General features: G+C 41.0%; 1 protein-coding gene across 5 annotated transcripts in view; it reads left to right on the forward strand.

The window, feature by feature from the left end:
* The window catches only part of LOC112459377 (elongation of very long chain fatty acids protein AAEL008004), a 37,011-nt gene that overhangs the window by 8,225 nt on the left and 4,905 nt on the right, over positions 1 to 23,881 (forward strand). For 2 of the 5 annotated variants that reach the window (XM_025023438.1, XM_025023439.1), the window contains exons 2-3: positions 20,129 to 20,278; positions 22,520 to 22,710. In XM_025023438.1, coding sequence (XP_024879206.1) covers positions 20,221 to 20,278; positions 22,520 to 22,710 — 249 coding nt within the window. In that variant the 5' untranslated portion in view covers positions 20,129 to 20,220. Of the gene's footprint in view, positions 1 to 3,458; positions 3,938 to 20,128; positions 20,279 to 20,998; positions 21,613 to 22,519; positions 22,711 to 23,697; positions 23,779 to 23,881 lie in introns of those variants that run through there. The other 3 variants (XM_025023442.1, XM_025023440.1, XM_025023441.1) reach the window with 3 other exon arrangements.

The following is a 23,881-nucleotide window of genomic DNA, read 5'->3' on the forward strand; positions in this document are numbered from 1 at the left end:
GTATAACATATTCCTGTATATGCTACTACCGTTTTACAAGATTGATATCTACTATTTTTCCACAAAAATACCGCCATACATCCAAGGATAAAATGATAATGAAATGATTTCTGTTTCGATCCTGTCTTTATAGGATCCCCTTATAAATGATTACTTCTCATATTGCGTATACAATTCATATAATTCGATAGACACACTATCTTTTTTTCACAATTGCAAAAAGTTGTTCACAACGCCAATTTATGGTTTTTATATAGGTGATTGCAACGCAATAGAAAAATGATTGTAATATAAAATATTATTCATAAAAGAATTTATTACCTACATATACACGCGAAGCATTAAGCAATAATGTAGAGTTCTCAAATGTATGCGTGTTTCTTCGCGGATGTTCCCTTTATCTGCACGCAAATAATTTTGCAAGATCAGCCGCGCCACAGCAATCCCGTACGGTAACGTTCTATTTAATGACGGCCTAGCAGTAGACGTCAAATCGATTAGCGCATCCATTGTTTATGCGTTACGTAAAAATATCATGCAATATTGATCGCTTCCTGAATATAATTGCACGGTCGCCTAACCGTCGTTACTCCGACGCTATTATTTTTCTCAGATCGCAAAAGCCGCTTACAAAATTAAAGTTAAGAAAGCGAAGTGTTGCGCTAAATACTGCCGGTGTAATACCGCTGCGCTGCGAAAGAACGTATAGGCGCGAGACGCGTGACGAGATTCCTGTCTTGGATTTAGGGGATTTTTGTCAAAACTCGTTTGTCAAAACATACCTTCTTGAAGAATTAACAAGCATGAGGGGATTTTCAAAATCGGGAAAAAAATGAGAGAAAAGGCAATCGTGCTGATGGCCTTGGAGAAGAAATTATATATCTTTCTCCTCTACAGGCCTAGCACGATTGCTTTTTTTCTGTCATGATTAATGCTATGCGCATACAATAACAGTTAAAACGCACTTCCTTCACATGCTAATCTCTCGATTAATTCACTTGCTTCTTTTTCTTTTGGTGCCCTTGAATGTTCGTTGAAACTGAGAGTGATTCCCATATATTTCCGGAGACCTCTTCCAGACTCGCGATCTTTGGACTCGGCAAAGGTATCTGTACGAGCAGAAGGAAATGTAGGCGTTCGAGAGACGTAAGCTCGTTTAATTCAATTCAAGACACCGTCGATCGATCGCACCTCTGTTTCGCAATTGAAAGGTGACAATCACGAAATTGCCAAGGACCGTCTTGTCAGCAGGGCAGTAAATCAAAGGGTAGGAAGTCATGTCTTATCAAACCGATATAATTATCGGAATTCCTTATTCCGTGTCGTTGAACTTGTCTGGCCTTCGGCGGGATATCCGGCTTTTTCCTGGAAAGACCAAACTCAAAATAGCATCTCCGCACCGAGCGACGCAGAAATAAACTATACTTATGTTTTATGGTCTTGTGTGTATTGTATGTATTGTACAGTGAGATGTGTAGGTATTCAAGATTGATTTTTTAGAGAGATGATAAGGATTATAATTCAATCTATAATCTTTAAAATTTTTTGAACAGTTTCGGATTGCCAAATTTTTATTAATGTGTTTGACATATCTCAATCTTTCTATATCCATATTTTAATTATGATACGTAACATCGTCGTTCATACAATATAGAATAACATTTCATTCGTTGGAATTGAGCACAATTAAATAAAAATACGATTTTTGGTCTGGCAATTAAGTTCTTTGACGAAATTTCTTTAAATTCGACTATGGCTTAATTGTTTCATAATAGGATGAATATTATATTTTTTGAGTTAAGACCTTCCTGCGTTTATACATGTGTCCATTCTGTTGGAATCCTTCGAAATTTAATTGAAATTTTTTATTTAATTGAGATAAATCGCGTTTATACGCGAAGTCGATTGAAACTTCGTTCTTCGTTCAATTCTTCCGTATATAATTGCATTTTTCAGTCGAGAAAACAAAAAAAAGCGTGTCAGGTGTATATTAGGGATGAAGGGCATTATTGTCTCGGGTGAAAAAAAAGACTGTCGGAAAGCCGTCGTGTACATATACCTTAAAGGTGCCAATTCATGGGACGCTGAAAAACAGCGTTGAGCGTCGTCACGTGACATCACTATGATGCCAGAGTCAAGAAAGAGAAGTTAGATTTTTCCAACATCAAGCGTCAAAGCCAAAGCAGCGCGAAGACGCCGAAATTTTGACGCTGTTTTTCTTTTCATGAATTTCAATTGACGCCGGCGTCAATTGTGGTCATGCGACCTTCTTGCCGCTGAAAATGAGCGTCGAGCGTCAGCATGAAAAGGCACCTTAACGAGATGAAAGTTTCATCATTAATAACAATTATCTCGTCCATATCTCAGGACAGATATAAGGAGTAGCTCACGAAATTTTTATAAAAATATTTCTTTGACAAATGTTTCTCTGTCACTTCCGTATTTTTATATTTCGTTAGAAAACAGCGATGCATGAAGATTGAGACAAAGGCATAAGGTCACGTCTGCGAGAAAAAAATATTTTCAGGGTCATTTCGTAACTTTGCTAAAAATTATTATACACATTCGATTGATTTGGCTTGATAATGTGCGAACAATGGCCAGCAGCGTCTTGTTTTTCTGTACTTCTGATAATTATTCGCTTTTTAATATACATGATGTCTTTGTGCGTTCGTGAACTAGCTAGCGGCCGATCGGCGAGTAATTCGGTATAAAATTCGCATAATTTTTTGTATTCCGCGAACCGTCGTATGTATCGTGACGGCATTTTCCACTTTTAGAAATCACTCGATAAATAAGATTATCCCATGTGCAATCGTATTTACTCGAATACTCGACGTGACGGGGCGAAAGAACACGAGAAGCTGCGTCAAAAGTGCAGATTGAAGGACTGATTGTTTGCACGTCGCGAAACGCGTCTGACGTAAAATATGACATAATCCTTCGAGATATCCGCGGGGTCGCATTAAGGTGCATCCGGATCGAACTAACGTGGGCGAACAAACACGAACGAATACGGATGAGCGTTGAAAACGAACGCTTTTTCTATTTACTATACTGACAGAGAGACAATTCGTCGATGCAAATTTGGGCTCGCTGGTGCTCGCGACATGTCGTAGCGGTCGCGTTCGTTCGTGCTCCTCACCTAGTTCGGCTCCGCTTTTTAGGCATCACCGGCATCGGGTTCGTCGCGCTGACATCACGCGCGGCAAACACCGCGACGCGACGACGTCAAGAGCCATGTGCAGGTGAACCACAATCTCGACGTCGCGTTGCGCACGGCCTATACGACGACGAGATCCGGAGGACGCGAGCGGGAAAGAGAGAGAGAGAGAGAGAGAGAGAGAGAGAGAGAGAGAGAGAGAGAGAGAGAGGAGTGAGATAGAGTGAGTGAGAGAGAGAGAGAGGTGGTAGAAGGGACCAATATGGCGAATCGGTTAAAAGCAATGCACCGGTGTTACGTCCGCCAGTCCGCGAGTTGGCACGACGACAGTGTGTTCGTCGCTTCGATATCGACACGGTCGATAACGCTCCTCTCTTTTCCTTTCTTTTCCTCCCTTTTTTTCTAATTCCTTCTTTGTTTTTTTCTTAAATCGTTATCTCCCGAAACTTCAACAACGTTCGGCTCGTCGAAAGCGCAAATCCCGCGTCCGCGACCGCGATCGGAGAAAGCCGAAATAACGCAGATTTGCGATTTTTCGCGCAGAATCATCTCCGATATCATCACCGTCGTCCGATCTCTTCGTTCTTCCGATAAAACGCAAGTTTGAGAAAAACGGTCAAGAACGACGATCGATTGGAGGGAGAGAAAGAAAGAGAGAAGAGAAGAAGACCGCTTTCGCTTTCGTTGGAGTGTCACGATTGTAGTGTGTGTTAAGATTTTTGGACGAACGTTGATCAATTGGGGCGCAATCAGCGCGCGATTTTTCGATAATTAGTAAGTATAGTGAAATTTTTTTCTCTTTCAATATCGGTTAATGTTGATCCCTCGGCGTTGATCCAGTTTCATCAATAGCGAGTGATAATATTAACGATTAATATAATTTGGTTTTAAGAAAATAATAATATATAATTAATAAGATTATATTACTATATTATTACATTAATACATAAAGAAATATTAGTGTTAAATAACTGATCTTTGAAGGCTATATTACAATAATATAATGTGCAATAACATAACAATTCACAAAACTGGTCACATGTAATTTTTATATCATACGTGCGATTTTTATAGCACGTATCGATATAATAAATTCTTATTTGTCGAGTAATCTGTAATCCGTCAAATAAAAACGTATTTTCATTCTTTTTCCAGTCAGTAACATAAAGAAAAGGGAATTGCATGGGCTTTTCTATGAATAAATTATCGCCGTTGTTGATGAAACTCGCTTGAAACCGAGCGTCAAGGATCAGTGCAATATCGGTGTGTTCAATTTTTGATAATACCAAGAAAATACTATTGTCTATGACATAAATCGAGATACGAATCTATCACAATTCCACCGATCTATATCCTTGTTATTGGCGGTCAATGAAAGAAATTCTACAGAATCGAATTACAACGTTCGCGAGATCGTAAATTGAATTGAAATAATATGGACGTAGTTTCGAGGAATGGCTGTCCAACGCGTGACTGAACGTTTTAATTATTTCCGATCAGCCATCGATCGACCGCTCGGCATCGGTCCGAGAGTGCATACGAAATATATATATCTTCCTTCCTTCCTTCCTTCCTTGCCGCGTCTCTTCTCTTATGAATCATCATCACGGGCGCGCGATTTGGGTTTCGATTCACGTTCCACCCGTTCGCGACAGACTCGTGGGATCATTTAATGAACGTATTTATAGTCGTTAGGCCATCCTTACGTACCGAAGGAAGCCTTGAGTCAACGCTTCATAATGCGAACCGCGTCGTCGAGCTCTTCTGCGTTCATTTCGCTGCGCGATTAGCAAGGCGGACGATCGCTCGCAACACAACAAGTCGACAGTTCGACGTCGCTGACTGCGTCAGCCGCGGGGATTCCGCGCGATTATTACGATCGTCGCCCCGCGATCTGCCCGTAATCGGAAAACCGGAAAATCTATGACGCTGCTTCGCGGCTTTGACGCATCTCAGCGCGAAACAAATTTGAATTTTTGAACGCTTTCAAAATTTGTATTCCCTCATTATTCGCACACGTGATATATCTTCTCCTTTATCTTTGCAAATTTTCTTTGTAACGACAACTGTTTATCGCTACTTTTAATCACAGAAAATAATTATAAATAAGATATATAAATAAACATAAATAAACAAAACAAGGCAAATGAGAGCTCGTTCGCAACGATGGATAAGATATATAAATTGTAATGTGCCTTTCTTCAATGTCGACAGAAAACAGTTCTAGCGCTCGAAGAGCTACGAAGCCCTAGTTTCTTTTCGATCTCTGTTCCTCTATTTTTCCCTTTCTTTTTTTATTTTTCTCACATTCTCGATGTGAAAGACGCACACTCTACGTGTTAGCAAAGACGTAACGCGTGGTTGAATCATGTTACTCGTGTACACTAATCACAGACTATGCTTCCCGTTGAAAAACTATGTTTTCGGCTCTAAATGACGCTGTTCTGAAGTGAGAGAATGGAGCTTCCACAACAAAACTCTGACACCGCCGCGGCCGTATGTATATCGCGCGTGACTTTATATTATATAATGCGACGCAACGTACAATGATGTGGTTTAATTATCGCACGATACGCGACACGTAACATGCGAGTGGGATGCTACGAGACCGAGATTCCTCGCGACGTACCGTACGTGATGAAAAAATTTTCCTGCGTTTCTTTCTTTCTGACAATAATTGCGAGATTTATTCATTTCTCAACACCAATTTTTTTTTAAGACTAATGAAACTAAAAAAAAAAGATTGATAGATACATCCGAATTTTTCCTTGCATCAAGAAATTATCATAAAAATACATTATTGCTTATAATTTACGTCGAAAAAAACTAACACGTGCGTGACGGAAAACGTTAATTTATCTTTCCGAGTGACTTGCGAATATAATTTGGGTTTTCCTGTTGTTTTTTCTTGTTTTAATCTAGTAGGTTTTTACTGCATAAAACCTATTAAATCTTGAAAAAAAAATGTGGTTTTACACGAAGACTTGTTTCAATAATAATTTACACAACACATTATATGATAAACATATCAGTATTCATATAATAAATTTTAATGATATGAATCGCTTATGTAATATCATTAATTACCGCTTAATATTGTTCCTTGGAATACTATTAATTTTATTAACATATTTTTATTAAATTTAACGATTGTCGATTTTAACGAAGTACTTTCTTTCGACATATTTAATTTAATTTACACGCGTGAAAGCACATGCTATACGAGATCGTTGGCGCGTGGAATACTTTGCAGACACGTAAATAAACTGATGGCACAATTCGCGAGGAAACAAGAAAAAACAATCTTGTGGGTATATTTTGCGGGTAAAGGAAAAATACGTACAATTATCCTTTAGCTCCGCCGGCTAGTTTTTACATGCTTTTTCAAGGTCTTTTGTTTATGATCAGCGCTGCCCACAATTGTATAATCTCTCTACCTAAGTAATTAGTATTTGCTCTCATATTTCAAGGAAATTGGTATATCGGCAAATCAGTGTTATAATCGATGAACTTTTACGATTTGCGTCATGTTTTTTGGTATAACGTGTGATTACATGATATTTAACGCACCCATAATATATATTAATAATAAGTACTATTCATAGTAGTATACTAATATATTAATTATATATATTTGTGTGTTTAAGTACTCACATAAATATTTCAATTAATCTTAATGGATGTATCTGTTTTGGTTTTTAATGAGTTTTCGTCGAAGAACCCGTTCACTTTGAAGATCGGAATTTAGCTGATGATGTAATGTATCAAATATAAACAAATCTTTATGCATGGCATAACACCTATTACATAATCGATCTAATTCTCAAAGTGTGTGGGAACTGCGGCAAATTGATATCACGAGAAACTTGACTTGTTATTACACATGATTAAAGTTCTATTCCGAAGGCGATAAAAAGCAGCACAAAGTATCACTGGTAAATATTGATAAAATCAGTAATAATTGACATTGTACTATTGATGATGAACTATTATCATCTAACTCTCTTGGATCTTTAAGTTTAATTTTCAATTTTAGTTTCATCCCTTGTCTAATAATTTTTCCAATTTATACTTGATATATTTCGCTGCTCGTAATGAGATTACGCTTTTAGGATTTTTTTATCACGTACACGGAAAAAAATTAGCTACCGTAGTAAATTTGGTCGTAAAATATGGACAACTAACATTTCTTTTGCTGCGAGAGCTATATATTTAGCAATAGTAGCAAAACCTTTTGCTAAAAATATAACTCTTGCTGCAAGAAAATGTTAATTGTCCATATTTGACAACTTTTTTTTCCCGTGTATGAGTTGAAATTTTGACCTATGAAGAAATGTTCCACTTTTCTTTTTAATTATATGCTTATTAAATTAATAGAGCATTACGAAGTTACATAAGGGGCTGGTGTTCTAGATTAATTACGGACAACTTTCAGGCAAGGTACAAATCGGACCGGACGTTAATATTATTTTACCGTCGCGCGGTAGAAGCAGTATACATTCTTGTGGAATCGTGCGTAAACCTCGGCGTAAACCTAATCGCTCGCCTAGGCGACCGGTATTCCGGTTACTGTATACAGTAACGCAATCGGTAAAAGCTGTTGTATAATCCACACGCGAGAGATGCAAAAAAACCCGTGCGCCACGCACTTTTTATAGTTTTGAACAAGCGTGTCGCGCGCGCGCCGGAGAACGCGATCGCGTGCCGCAGTCTGAGCCGAGGCGATTCCCCGAACGATGGCAAGCGGTCGATCGAGCCACTTACCAGCGTCGATGACGATCGACAAGCGCGATCTCCGTCGCTCACGATCCATTCACGTCGATCGTCGATCGCGGGGCTGAATCGCCGCGCGCGGGTCTATCCGGCCGCCGCGCGCCGGCGTGGCTCGTGGCGGCTGACACGCCAACTTATATGCCTATTACGTGAAACGTGCCGCGTTGCGACACGGTCTCGGCAAATTTTCTGACAGAGATCGAAACGAGTCCTGCTTTCTCCCGAATTTTTCAACTTGCCTACCGCGCGATTTCGCGCGCGGAGATGTACCCTACCCCCCACATTTTTCCTGCCTATAACGGAGGAATCCGCGATCTCATGCATGCCGCGCCGACTCGCCGGACCGGTCATTAATGTCGGTTTCATTAATAAATGAAAGTCGCGCAGCTTAGTACGCGGTGTACGTATATTATCCATCTGTCAAGGCCGGAACGTCCGTTCTCTCATGTTGCGCCTTCGCGAATCAACGGTCGTATTCTGTTACCTGGCCACGCTCTCTTTACCCACGGGGTTACTCGTGTCTTCGAACTGTTATGTTTATATTTCGATCTGACGACCACTGCCGAAGGCACCGATCTCGAGTTAAGCGAATTTCGATAGGTATCGGCGCTATTGCGGTAGGAAATTTCGATAATAAGGACGATCGAGTCGTTGAATCGTTCTCGCAATTTCACGATTCGTCGGAATTACTCCGCAGTCCGCGATTTCTCTGACGCGAAAACGACGGTGCTCGTGCATCGAAACATAATAGAACGTAAAATTGTTCGATGGGGTCTCAAAAGACTGCTGATAACAGGCTTCGATCGTTTTCGTTCGCGGCAGCCCATCAACGATGTTGAGGAAGGACTTTAATATGACACTTATATAAGGGGATTCTCTTGCTGCCCTCTCTCCACCTGTTTCTCTTTCTCCATCTATCTCTATCTCTATCTCTGTCTCTATCTCTTTCTTTCCACGCGCAGCCATTAATGCGTTACAGCGACTCTCGGCAAGTTACAACTTTATGCAGCTATGCACTTTCCCTGCTCGCTGCAACTCCGTCGCGGCTGCTGCTCGATCGTTGCCGGCGGCATCGGTCGCCGATTCACAGGCGAAAAAGAATCAATTACTCTTCCCGACCTGGACCTAGCCTGATTTGCCTTCCTCGCTGAGTACGAAAGATTGCGGCATGAAGGCACGCGGAAACAAAAATTTCGAAGGTCGACTTGTGCAAGACTCAGGATCTGCTTTCTCGCATCAGTTACATAATCGACATTACGGGTTCGTGATCCGCTCATTATATCCGTCAGATGAAATAATCCCCGATGCAACATCCGTAGAAATGTTCTGAAATCTACGAGGATTCTCTCTCTGATGAGGGGGAGGGAAGGAAGAGAAATTTATTTTTAATTTGAAGCTGACTTTTATTTGTAGAAGATATGAAATAACGAGAATTTCTCTTTCTCTTTTGAGTTCAGACTTCAGACAGATTCGCGGTCGCTATCTATAACGTAACCGATATAACATCATCCGCTTTGAATTGTAAATAAAGCTGTGTCTTGATCATTTCTCTACAATACTCTACAGTTCTACACTGATCTCTCTCTGATATCGTGACGATCGTTTCGGCGAGCAGCGAGAGTACAAGAGAACTTAACGAATGAATTATATAACGGGAGATTAAAATGCCGGTTAATCTATTCCGCATCGGCGGAATTATTCAGCTATGTAACCATTATCAAGTTACGGTGATTCTCTAAAGGTATGACGTTCGTAACAACGTCGACGTTTCGATAGGCTATGTAAACACGAGTTCGGATACAGCAATCCGCATGATTTATTTCATACGTTACGTATCTTGCGTCTTTGTACGACGGCACACATGGAAAATTTTATTAATTGACGTTTGAGATAACTTGCACATTTCGGTCATCTACGCTAATTGCATTTTAAAAAGCTTCGCCTCTCCGCTCTTAAGTATCTTGGTAATTTTCACAGAGAGATGTTATTACAGAAAATTGGAGCGTTCTTGAAGGGTCAATCCGCGGGAGCAATTATACTCGAATTCCTGCGAGGTCGTATTCCGCTCGAGAGGTATTTGAATTCAAATCAAATGCTGCGAATTAAAATTTAAAACTTACTCCACGTGGGACAGCAGGAGACGTAATGATATCTCAAATATATGTATATTTATAATTTATATAATTTATAATTAGACGGGCGCGCGCATATCGGAGATTAATTAGAGAAGAAATTGGAATTAGCTTCTAATTCATGGCGATACTCTCGGTACGCTTTCATAGGATTTGCCGTCAATCAAGTATTAACATATAAAAAATTCGCTAATTCCGAAACGTTCGCGCCATCAGATTTGAAATGTAAAATGAGATGCAGAGGAGCCATTTACATAATCATTAATCGGTGTCTCGAGGTGTGACAATTCGGAGCTTACTTTGAAGCCAACGACGACTTTTTTCATCGATCATTATCGTCAATTCAGCGATGATGTCTCGTAACGTGTCTCCTCGGGGATCAGAGATGCGTTGCTGCAGCTTCGTTGTGCAACCTTATAAGAAATGGCAAAGGCCGCATCTCCCACGGGTTATTAGAACCGTCATTCCATCGCCATCACGAACTTTATGGTCATAATGGCAAGTTATCTCAACGAAATGCAGCCGCAGGTTATTCGCAGACTTCTCACGTCATTCACGATCTTTTCTGGCTATCGCCAAATTCCACACTGGAGATTAACGACGTTATTGTCTACCTGTTCAGTCCGCAAAATCGTCAGTTTCTGCGAAAATCGCGATTTCTCACGAAATCACCGTTGCCGATATCGCCTCGGCCTTGCTCCGATCCCATACGTGCACGTGTTATCGCGGCAGCTCAGATATTGCGTTAATGTGTTGTGCATGCTTGTGATGCACGATCGAGGACAACCGTTGCAGCCGGTTAATTTCAGATAGAACGATATTAAAGTGACGCGCGCGTAGTTAAAGAGACCTCCTTTAGTAAAGTAGGAACAACGTCTCACTGTGGATTTCGTGGAAGGCGTTAATTACGCGAGCGTTAATTTCGTACTTGCTCGAGTCCGCGGGGTGTGAAGGAAAAAAGGTGGCGGAAAATAATTAAAGCCTCGTCTCGTACCGCGAACGCGCGTAGCCCGGAGTATTTGCTCGCACAAATATGAGCAGAAAAGACAAATGTTTGTCAAGTGCATAAATCAAAAGGGTACAACGTTCACGTTCGGAATCGTGGTTCCCGTGGGTGAGAGTCTACAATTCTACATCAATGACCGTCTGTGTCTTCGTCCGAATCTATTTTTGACGCCATCTAGGCCGCGGCTGGTCCGTAAATCTGATTGTTTTAATACTCTCGAGACTCCTCGAGTACTCCTTCTCAAGACGGCGCTTCTCGACATTAAAATATTAGACGAGCAATCTGTGTTTCATCTGACTGTTATCTCCGCACGTGACACATCTATGTATAATTTATTATTGTCAGACAGGATTTAATGTAAGCGTTTGAACTCGTAATTGTAATAATCTTCTGTTTTTCTTTAATCTCGAATCCTCAGAATGCTTTCATTAAGACATTAACATCAAACGCTTTCTCTATTCTGTGATTTATTCTAATATATTTCACTTATTCGAACTCTTATTTGTTAATTTGCGCGATGTCTAGACTAATAAATTCGTAAAAACGACACTAGATACAAGTGATTAACTAGCGGCTCGCATGAATCATCGGTTATGAATTGTAAAAAGCATGCATTCTATGCATAATAAGGTCGTTCGAGGCCGTGCATTATTAATCTTATATGTCACCTGTTATTCTGTTGATTACATTAAATAGCTGCTTAAAATATCATAAATTTGATACATGTCTAAAAAAAACTTTACAGCCATAAAACTTCGATTGTACATTTTTTAACGACATATTTTGTACACAGATTATATGCAGAGATTGTTGAAAATTATCCAAGGAAATGTTATTAAAATTATCTAGTTTTTATTTCCCCAAAATTGATTTTTCTTTCTCTTTTTCCGTCTAAAAAATTTTATATGAGAAACATTTGTACTTTTTACTCATTTTCTCAAGTATAATTATTGTTTTCCCGCTGTGCCGCTAGGTACGGGACACCCTGTACCTTACCACGATACTCTTACATAAACACGGCGAATTACGCGTAAAAACCGTAGACGGAAAGCGGCGCGGCATTGCAGTGCCATCCAAGTGAATCTTCGGCGCTAAGCAAGTCGCTGCCCAAGGTTTGTGCAATTAACGAGCCGATTGAAGGTATGCGTGACCCCGAGTGTATATTATGTTGGAAAATCCAACCTTGAATCTTTGAGAATGCGTTGTCTTCGGCCGCAGCAGTTAAAGTTGCGATTAAGAAGTCGCTCCAAAATCACGTCAAATCTTGCTTAATCTTGCTTAAACCGAATCGATTATCTCGCTTATCGCGCGTGATCATCAATTAATTATTTTAATATTTGTATAATCTCGCGGGATACTCGAAAGAGAAGTGACTTATCATCGCAATCGTGACGATGATATCTCCGTTTTGTTATCGTCAGACGCCTTCTGATTATTATTTCTTTATTAATCAGAGTTTATACAAACAATCTCGCAGTTTCTTTAAACAACTTTCACGAAGGGACCCTTTCGACGTGGGTCAAAGTTTTGGTTTCTCCTGGGTGTGATCAAGTGGACAATTTCAATAATCATATACGACGGTTAATTAAGGCGATGGCGGTCTCGACACGCGCTCCTTTGACGATTTTACGTACGTGTTTGTACTTTTGTTACGTGCCGCGATAATTTCGACGGCGAGACACGTTGATCAGCGAGAAAGGAAGCAACGCCTCGCCGAAATGCCAGTCATCCGCGGATACGTGCCATCCTGACGATTTCTTGTAATAACAAGATTGGTCACATGCATACGGCAAGAATTTATCTTTTTCTTATCTCTGAAGTTAATCGTGTGAAAAAATTATCTGTATTTTAAAATATCTGTATTTTAATGCCGATAAAACCTCCAATCAAGATTATCTACAATAAAATTGAATCTAAATTATTATTATTATCTCCCTTTGATCTCGTAACTGTTGCTTGGCCAGTTGATTTTGAATCTCATCTAGCGCTTACAATTTTTTCTTTAAGTATTAAAATTTGAAGTATAGGTTCCAATGGAAATCCACACAAATATAGAAAACGGATTAACTAAGAACCAGGCGCGGTAAATAATGCGCGAAAGTTTTATTTCTATCTTTTATTTTTGACATTTCTTTCATCCTGCGCGCCGACTAAATTTGTCAGATTTGAAACACAGCTCCGGTTAGAGTAGTAAAATTAAATCGATTCGATTTAATTTTTGATGCTATATGCATCTAAATAACTGTAAAGAAATCATTGCGAAAAATATTATTTCAGCCAGGGTTCGAACCTGGAACTTCCTTCATTCCGTGAAGGTGTCGTACCAATTCAACCACTTAGGCATGTGGTAATATTTATCGCAATAATCTATTATTAGTTGTAATATTACGCGCACTTTCAGCCAGCGTGATTTAAAATTCGAAGTATATAGGTTCCAATGGAAATCCGCACGAATATAGAAAACGGGCTAACTAAGAACCAGACGCGGTAAATCGTCGAATTGGTACGACACTTTCACGGAATGAAGGAAGTTCCAGGTTCGAACCCTGGCTGAGGTAATATTTTTTGCAATGATTTCTTCACAGTTATTTAGATGCATATAACATCACAAATTAAATCGAATCGATTAATTAAGTGTAGGGAGGGGATTTTTCTACTCCAACCAGAGCTGTGTTTCAAGTCTGACAAATTTAGTCGGCGCGCAGTCAAGGTTGGAAGATATGTAAAATAAAAAAAAAAAAAACTTTTGCGCATTATTTACCGCGCCTGGCGTTCTTAATCAGCCCGTTTTCTATATTTGTTTAAGTATTAAATTTGTGCTAAAAGCAAAGCTATGCAAATAAGGTAAAAAATAAAATTTCAGCAAGAAAGTTGAATTGTCAGGTTTCAGTTCTCTTTTATTTTTTTTAAATTATCTTTTTAAAGAGCTTCAAATTTCGATTTAAATTTATGTAATGTAGCTTGTAGAAAAAAACCTTCGTCACATCAACTAAATATTTTAACGATAAATTAATTTCCATTGATAATTTTTTTTTCCTGCGCGACGATTGAACGTTCGTTACTCGTGTATCGCGCCGAAATTCGGAGTTCGTCGACAAAATTTCTCAATTTTCAATCGTTCATTTCCCGACGACTGCGCCCGCGACATCGACGTTTTTCAACGCGGCGTTCCTATCTCATTTCAGCCTGCAGCGTCTGCAGCCGAGAGAAAGTACACGATGTTTACACCCTGTCTAAACGAGGAATACATTGTTGTCGGAGACATAACCGCGAGATAGTGACGTCGCGATAAAATTTGCGTCACCACGTTCAGTGACTGCGTTAATCGCTCTCTATCTCGCCTCCGATTCCGCCTACTTTTCCGGAAATAGATTACGCTGCGCTATCGCGCAGCTCACCATCGCGCCTTGCCTTTTATTATTTGGCCTTTCTTCTTTCGTTTCTTTTCCTTTTCTTCTCTTTTTTTCTCTGTCTTGGTGCGATTCTTCATCCCGACCGCGGTTACGCAATCGTGTCGCGTAATGCGAAAATTCGCGACCTGCGTTTGCACTTTCCGTGGATTCCCATCAGGCAACAACAATTTGACATCTGCTAGCGTTCAAGTATTGACCAATCGTTTTTTCTCCTTTTTTTAGTGTTAATCACATGCAATTACTAGTAAGAACGATAAGTTCGCGTTAAAACGAAAAAAGGCGCTGCGTTGCGGTTTCATGTCGTCCGGTCTCCGCGATTAAACTCGCTTTCAGCTTCATGCACGCCGATTATTATCGGCGCTTAAATTGATATGTGAAAATAATAATACCAGTGACATAAAACTTATAATAACTGGCAATTATATTGCGTTATATTTCACTTAATATCTCCGTGTATGTTTTCATTACTACCATTTTTATGTACAGGTATTTCTTAATTTATTGTAAAGAGAGAATGTGAGAGTGAATACACAAGCGACTTTGTAACACAAGTACGTAATTATCCATGATTTCTCTAAGTATAATCAATATTTCAAAGTATAATAAATAATAAAATATACATAATATAAAATATAAAAGTAATCAATATAAAACATAAAATAAATAAATGTATATTCTCTTCGTCGTAGAACGGTTATTAATTTTCAACGAGTATTTCCTTATAAAAGAGATCAGACTACTTTTTACTTATAACATCTATGAAACGGTGAAGCAGATCGATTGTGTTCTCCAGCATAAAATGCAGTTCTCTTACTCGGCAGACGCTGTCTGATCAAGTCTCGTAGTTTTATACGCGGTCGATTTTGCCGAGCCAGCTGCGTTCATTATATTGAAGTCGTAATCCGCGACACTCGTCGATCCAGCACTTTTCTCCGGCGTGCTAGACAGTGACAGCACGCGACCGCAATTTCTCGGAGTGTCAACGACGACGGCATGCTGGGTCCGATAGGCCTTTCTCCGTTCCCTCCCTCTGTCTCTCTCTCTCTCTCTCTCAATCTCCCACTCTCCTACTCTCTCTCTCTTTCTCTCTATCTGTCTCTCTTCTTCTCTAGCCGCGTCTTTGTCATCTTTCTCCGTTTCGTTACTCAAGCGCGCGAGCTACTATTACTTAAGACCGCTGGCTGGTTGCGTCGCACATAATAGTTACACTTGCACTTTCGGCTTGCCGCGGCATCAAGCAGTGCTGGATGCAGAAAACTTTAGCAAAGCGAGAACAACGGGGTATTACTTTTGTCTGACTATTGTACTATTGTCTGCATCTACCCTGTAATTCGCGCGTGTAAAGTCAAACGTACGTGTGTATTCTTTCGTAAATAATAGCGAAGAGAATAACATTTCTTTCGTAAATGACAGGGAAGAGAAATTTATCAAATCGATCGTTATTCTTTAGCGGCAGTCCGGTAACTTGAGCCGACGATATTTGACGTACACTCAATGATATTTATACTATACATTTGGACCACATTTAGCGTTCTAAATGAGACAGGAAAATTATTATTTTATTGAAAATCAAAAGTATGCGCTGAAAACAATATTATCTTTTATTGATCATATAAGTGATTTTACGAACGCGATAAAAAAAATTTTTGTTTTAACAAATTGGACAGAATATATATTTCTGACTTTTATCATTTTAAATATATTTTTAAATTTAGCTGTTGAATCATACCGATACGTGTAAAGATTGCTAGAAAAACTTGAAAACTTCTGGATGAATAAGAATCTCTTATTATAATACATATGTGCGCTCATATATTTATAAATAAGAAATTCTTATCGAGGAACCGACGGATGCTCATATCAATAACATTAGCAAAAGGCACTTACAATCATTTTGTTACAGTTTGATCAATACTTAGGACATTATATCATTAATCCATAAATATAGTTTCAAATTTTTTTAATATTTTGTTTTTTTAACTTATCTCGTAACAACATCCATACTTCTAAATGTTTAGAAAGAGAAAATATTGTAATTATATCATACAAAGAATTCTCCGCAAAATTAACAGTTTAGCGATCGTAATACTTTTCATTGACATCGTTCAATGTCTCTCGGCTCGCGATCGACGTCGAATAAAATGTTTAACAAAGAATGAAGAATCGTTTCTTCCTCATTCGAACGACTCAATTGGAGCGGAATAACAAGATAGGGGCTGGGTCCTCTGGATCCGTCACTGGCTTCCACGCTTGAGCCATGTTCGTTAACTTTCCTACGGTGCCGTTTAACGCGGCCGAGTCTACGAGTATCAACGACGACGATCCGAGCTTGAAGTCACTTTCACGACCGGCGTCCGTAAGATTGGACGCGTTCCAGTAGCCGCGGCTACTAATGTCGTCGACGACGAAGACGACATCGTCATCTTCGTCGTCGTCGTCGTTGTATCACGTCCCGATTTAACCCTTCGCGACACGCGCTTTCGGCTGCGTTACGCGAACGCATTATACCGCCCCGCGATTATCGTAAAAAATCATTATGCAACCATAGCAGATAGCGTCCCCGCCGTTTATTTGCGCAAGTAGATAAAGTCGTGGCAACTTCTCGTCGCGCTGTGTGCCGCGACGCAACGTCACACCGTTCCCGCTAAGAACACAGCCGTTGTACTCCCTCGCGGACTTCTGTAATACGCGAAGAGAAAAATAAATTTTTGCCGACTGATGGCAGGTATCGGTCCATCAGGTCGCCCGACGGTTTACGGGAAATAGATTTTTATGGGCTGTGAGATAACATCGAACAGTCATTAATTCGGATTGTCGTTACTCCGCGATAGTATCTTGGGCCGTAAATAGACGCAGACAGGTGCGGCTTCTTTAAATAAAGATGCTGACCTACAGTATATTGGCTCTTTAGAGCGGGACGACGCGACGCCGACGCGGTCTCGTGCGAGGAAAATGAATGAACTTGTGAGTTTATTCGCGCCTCTCCTCCCGCTCTTTTTGCACCTATAATTTTTCGGTTCGATCTCAAAGATCTCACGAAGATATACTCGGGCACTAAAGTGGTCCAGTGGACGCGTGATTACGCGATACATCGAGCGAAATCGGAAGAGGTTGCGTCGCCGTAACGAAAGGAAAATCTGAAGCATTACACACGACGCGTTTAAAGCAAAGACAAGTGTGGCGTAAAAAAGAAGAAGTACGTATAGTAAGACGTCCGTGAAATGTACTTGAAGCAGGCATAGGCGAGATTCCTGTCGCTCCCAACTGGAAATGGTTTGAAAACGATTGCGCGAGATCCCCAATGTTAATAGGATGTTAATAGGTAGACGAGAAGAAACGCGCTCGCCCCCATCTCTCTCTTTCTCTCTTTCTCTCTCTCTCCCTCCCTCTGCCTTTCTTTTTCTTCCTTGCGATTAGATTAAATGACGATTTCAGGTAGTCAGACACGGGCTGGACGGCACACGGCTTGCGCAGGTGCGACCGATTCCTTGCGTAACGCATATGGCAGACACGCACACGATCCCGGCCTCCGCGGCCCGTTTTCTGTGCCGCGCGCGCGACTCCGTTATAATGTATACAGTTTTCGCAACGTAATCCCGAGGTATTTCGCTTGCTCGGCGCGTTTTCGGCTTTTCGTTTTGCAAGCGGGCAAAACATCTAGCGCGATCGCTCGCAGGAGGGCTGTGATCGCGACCTCCATTCCATTCGGCCCGTACCGTCTTCGATCTCCGTGCCGCGCGCGGCAACTCCCCCAGGAAATCTCCCGCGCGCGGCACGGATTTCGCACGCGATTCCGCACGTGATTCAATCGGAGCACGATCGATCGATCGGCCGGCCACATCGTGGATTCGTTATCGGAACCGTTATTTGCGACACGAATGCGCGACGCTCGATCAGTTCCGAGCGGAAGTCTTGGAATCGCTTATCTAATCATGGCTAAAGCGAATATCAGTAATTGAGAAAAAGTCTGAGAATCACTTTATTAGATATCGATATCTTCCACGTTGGTTCGATTGCGGATAAAGCGCTATTGGCGATAGATCTGCAAATAGATTAGCACGCAAAAAATTCCATCGAGTTTTTTTTCATCACAGCGAAATTCGACAGCTCAGGTTATCGAACTTCTCTTAATGGCCGTTCGGCTACGGCTATTCGTTAACATAATTAATTTTACTCTCCGCCCCGAAGCGTAGAAATCGATATATTGGCACTTTCTTTATGCGAAATATTTTGTAACATTCATAGCGTTTTCAATTTTTAACATATAAAGAACTTACGTTATGTAGAAGTTATGTAGAAGAATTCGAAGATGTTATGAATCCCATCAAGATTTTAACGCGAGTATTATTGCCATTTGCGAATATTATTACGGTCCATTGAGCTAAACTATTAGCGTCAATTTTTTCTCGATGAGTATTTTTTTTTCAATTTTCTACTACCTTAAAAAAAATTAAACAGTTTGTTGTTTTTTCTTATTTTGACAGCGAACAAGCTGACGTGTAACAAGTAAAGCGATCAATATTACAGCCTCGAGCAAGTGGGACACGTGGAACAATCGTCCACCGTTAATTTTGAATTATTAACTAGTAATAAAGTCATTAATTTTCATTTTTTGATAATTTCCATTTCTGATTAAAAAAAAAAACTTTCACTATTGTTTCTTTGCCTCGTTTAGTCGACGAATTCGAATCGAATGGAGGAGGCAGGCTCGGGGAAGAGTGAGCAGATTTGCGCGTTCGCAAGAGCCGTATACTCGTCCTCCCCGGAGCTGCCGAGCTGCGAGTGAAATTCAATTCGCGTGTACGGCGTATGTTGTACGTACCAGAATGGTTCAAGGCCGCGTCGCCGATTCATGGTCGACTTGGCGAATTGCGCGACGGCATTGCCCGATCGTGCCGTGCGACCGCTTTCGAATGAAAAATTCGGTGGCTGTAACACGTAAGCCGTACAATGGACGCGAAGAACTCGAATCCCGATGAGCTTAGATGGCAAGCTTGGTCCGGGGCTCCAAACGCAACAATCTCGACGGGATTTCGAAGAGACTCTTTGTGTCGCTCTTGAATCATTGAAGAGTGTCAACAGTGACACTAAATTGCCAAGCCAAAGATCGTATTTTTCTTTTGTATATACGGATTTCGCAAGATCTCAGACTCTCAACCGGACATTTTCATTCACACAATTCTAAAACGTTTTTTGATCCTTTCTTTGACTCTTTTGTTCCCCGCGACGAATCTCTTCGCGACATAGAACGCGATCGTAAAATCAAGATTCAAGTTTGCTTACTAAATTTCTTGCTAAACACAAACGTTTAAGCGAGAAGAAGTTTCCAAAGAACGCCGCGCTGGCGATTTCAGATTCTCGCCGGTTCTCGTCGGTTCTCGCGGATTCACGTGCATAGCTCTATTAGATTAGATTAGATTAGATTAATGATTCCAATTATAGTATTTCGTACAATTGAAAGCGATGGTATATCTCGTTTTTCCACTGGGATATGACATTTATATTATTATATGTCATCAGAAGACCGCGGTGCATGTTTCGAAACAAAGTGTACGGCACGTCACGAATCTCACGATTGCGATTGTATTTTGTATATAGGAACCGTTGGATGTCTCCGAAAAAAATCTTTTTTTCGTTTCAGGAGGAGAGAAGGCGATCGCCTGAGAGGGTGGGTGGTAGACTTCGCTCCGAATTTCCGTCCAAAGTAGATCTGAGGGCAGCTGACACGGCAACATGTCGATCATAATGCAGTATATAGACCGGTTCCACGACATGCTGGACAAACACGCAGGTGATTATTAACGGCGGACAAAGTGCGCGGGACGGCCGAGGGAGGAGTACTTCGTGGAATCCATGTAGTCTCGGAAAATAATTTAGATTTGTTCGATAAATGGCAGTGAAAACTCAACTGTTTTACAGTATGTCAGTATACCCACTGACATCATCGTTACATGTTATAATCGACGATTACGTAGCTGCGCGATAATTTCGAGAGTTGGATGCCGCGATATTAGAGTCCTTCGGATTTACATAATTGACGCATGGGAGAGAACGATGTAAATAGTGGGCGGTGATATCGTTGTCGAGCATTATTTCCCTCTCTCGCTTAACAGTTTTTAGATAACTCCGAGCGCGCGCCTCATTGGTATTTATTCCGTCTATGTTTCTATAACCTATTATTAATTTTTTATATATAAGCTATCTAGACTTTATAGTTGTTTCCGAGAAAAATTATGCGCGCCAAGGTTTCTCGATGCATAAATTCTCGTTTGTTCCCCAAGTTCAGGGCTTTTATCTCGAAAAATTCGAACGATATTTACGCATTGCGCGGTTCGAGTTTGATAAGCGCATATATCGAACGTTCGAAAATAAGTCACGGAAAACGAAACCTCTTCCTACGGATATTTACTTTTTATTTATGTCCTGTATAACAAATGTCAAAATATGTGCATGGTAGTTTGTCAATGTCACTTTATCGCGTCGCTGCCGGGCGATTGTCGCGTTGCGCGAAGTGGAGCGGGCGATTGTCAGAGGACTTGTCAGTTTCCTTGAGACCGTCACTGTCCCACTTCGAGCGCAGTAACGAAATGTCACTTTGATAATCGCGGCGTCGGGTCGTGCGAGTAAAGTGGAGTAATTCTTTATTCCGTACGGACGGCCGGCCGGCCGTGTCGTGCCGTCGCGTTTGTCGCAACGCGGGCGCCTCTTTTCGCAATTCGCCGACGAGAGGAATCCGATGCCCGACGACTTTGCACCGCGATTAACGATCTGATCGTTTTATCTCTCTGTCGTTTGTTCGGTCAATGAGAATCGCTCTGCGTTTATATCGATACGTCAATTAACATCCCGCCGTGATTAGCGTGGAAAAACCATGCGGTACGGCGCGTGTAAGCCGGGATATAAAAGTGCTTCGTTAGCGTCATTAACGTCTCGCGAGCGCTCGATTATTCATTCCGCCGGTGATTTGCATGCGGAAGGTGCAAATTATTCGATCTGTGTATAATGCAGACACAAGGATTACATTAAAATGCCGCGATAAAAGAAAAGTTATACGATGATGGCTTCCAAGCGGCTTCGCGAAGATACACATGTTTTGTTCCCGCGTGAAAAATGAAGGAAACACGCGTATGTATATACAATTCACGAAGACGCAAGTATTTTTTATTTTTCTCTATATGCATGGTTTTTTTAATTAAAATGACGTTACTTATTGCACGAGCTATTTTTTTTGCGAAAACGCTCATGCGCTCGCAGGTAGTAAATAACCTTTTCTTGTTCATATTTTAACTACTTAAAGTTGCTCTTTTTTGAACGTCAAAACAGGGTCATTTATAGCACACGCAAATGCATTATCCTTATTCATGTCTTACCACACAATCCTCGTGCGCGTAGATGAAGCCAAACGCGTTTGTTATCCATCCGGTGGAGAATTCCATGGAACGCCCATGGAAATATCCGATCGTTAATTTTTTCTACCGGGAAAACCAAGGGAAGGGTGATCGAACTTTCGAAGGACGTCATGAGAGGAGGAGTTCTCGAAGCGAAGCCGAAGGACGATTTTTGCCGCCATTAAATCATGGTCACTGGATTGCGGTGATTTACTACTGTGCATACGAGAAGGAGGGAGAGCGAGAGAGAGAGAAAGAAGAAAATCGCCTGCGGCCGTTAATACATTTGTCCATTGTTGCATATCGCGTCTGTTGTGTGCAACACGAGGTCGTTTCCGACTCGATCGCGATCGTCTCTGGAAAGAATTAATCGCAGACGACGGAAATTTGAATCTGCGCAGCTTCGATATCGCTTCGTATCGAAACGTGCCGTATTTTCGGTATTGTACCGTCTAGCGATAAATCTAAATATTTTTACGCTGCTACATCGTAATTTCAGAAGTTTTTTTGCTATATTTCTCATCAATTTGTTCGATACAATCAAAAAGGCTGAAAAAACGAATAAAATAACGTCGCGTCCTTTCGACAAAAGATTGAAACTTCGAGGTCACTCCCGCGGGGATCGTTTTGATGTTCCTTTACAGACACGAGGACGACTAATTGGCTACTGATGAGTTCACCCTTTCCTACGTTACTCATTTGCCTCTCTTACGTCTACCTCGTCAAGGTGCTCGGGCCGAAGCTTATGGAGAATCGGAAACCCTTCCAGCTTAACAACACCTTGGTAGTCTACAACCTGTTACAAGTGATCTTCTCCGCATGGCTTTTCTACGAGGTGAGAACCTGTCCGATTGTTCTTCCGCGATATCGATCGTTCAACGCCGGTTGAATTGGATATCTGAAAAAAAAATTTTCCGATGAATTTTTTAGGAGACATAAAAAGTCGGATTGTGTTCCTGTTTTATTTCAGCCGTTCCTCGATTCGCCGATCATTAATCGAAGCAAATATTTTGTTTTTACTGTAATACAACGTTTTAGAATTTCAGAGCGAAGCTTGCAACAAATATTTAGACGAATATTTGGATTTTCTTTATTTTTCTTTTCGAGGAAACTTCTTTTTTTTTTTATATTGTATTTCGTATTTCGTATAATTTGACACAGAATTGCATAAAATCTTTTATGATATATTCCAGACTTTCTCTCGAGTGCCGAAAATAAGTCATAATTATCTGCGCACAATTTCGCCGAATTCCTGTTCCTTTTTGTTTATGTTTGACTCGAAAATTCATTAGCTAATTCCAAATTAGCTTTCAAACTCATTATCGAGCTCACGCTCGGTTTGGCGGCACGGCATTCGTCGCGACACGGTCGAAAACGGATGATTATGGTCTTAGGGTACGATACGCTGCTATTTACAGTTGCGCGATCTAGCAATTCCGTGACTTTTACCGCCGGTAACCACCGGAACGCGCGTCCAACGAAAACTTTCTATCTTAACAGTCGCGATTACGTTCGATTACGTCGCTAACGAATACGTTTGTCATTGGTGCAAATTCCCCGGCTGAGCTTATATCTCGTGATTGCAAAAAAGGGGAACGATCAAGGACCCTTCGACTCTTTAGATGTGATTATCAGAATTTGCAAGGGTGTATCGTTACATCGCACTGTCGAAAACATGTTACACTGTCGTTACATTACTTGCCGCGACAAGAATTGAGCGACGAGAATGCGCTTGTAACTCCAATGACTGATCTCGTGCCACGGAAACGCACCAATGGCAAAGATGTGCGAAGCACGATTGTACGTTTCTTTCGCAACGCAGTGTCTGATGGGCGGATGGTGGGACCAGTATAGTTTCCGCTGCCAGCCGGTGGATTATTCCAACAGCCCTACCGCGATAAGGGTAAGTAATCGGTCTAATCCTAGCCGGACTGTTCAACTGCCTCCCAACTATCTCAACGAGACGCCAATCGCAACAGAAATCACCGAATCGCATCGAGACCGCT

This window comes from Temnothorax curvispinosus, unplaced genomic scaffold (genome assembly GCF_003070985.1).
Source record: "Temnothorax curvispinosus isolate PA1 unplaced genomic scaffold, ASM307098v1 QBEX01009776.1, whole genome shotgun sequence".
Classification (NCBI taxonomy): Eukaryota; Metazoa; Arthropoda; class Insecta; order Hymenoptera; family Formicidae; genus Temnothorax; species Temnothorax curvispinosus.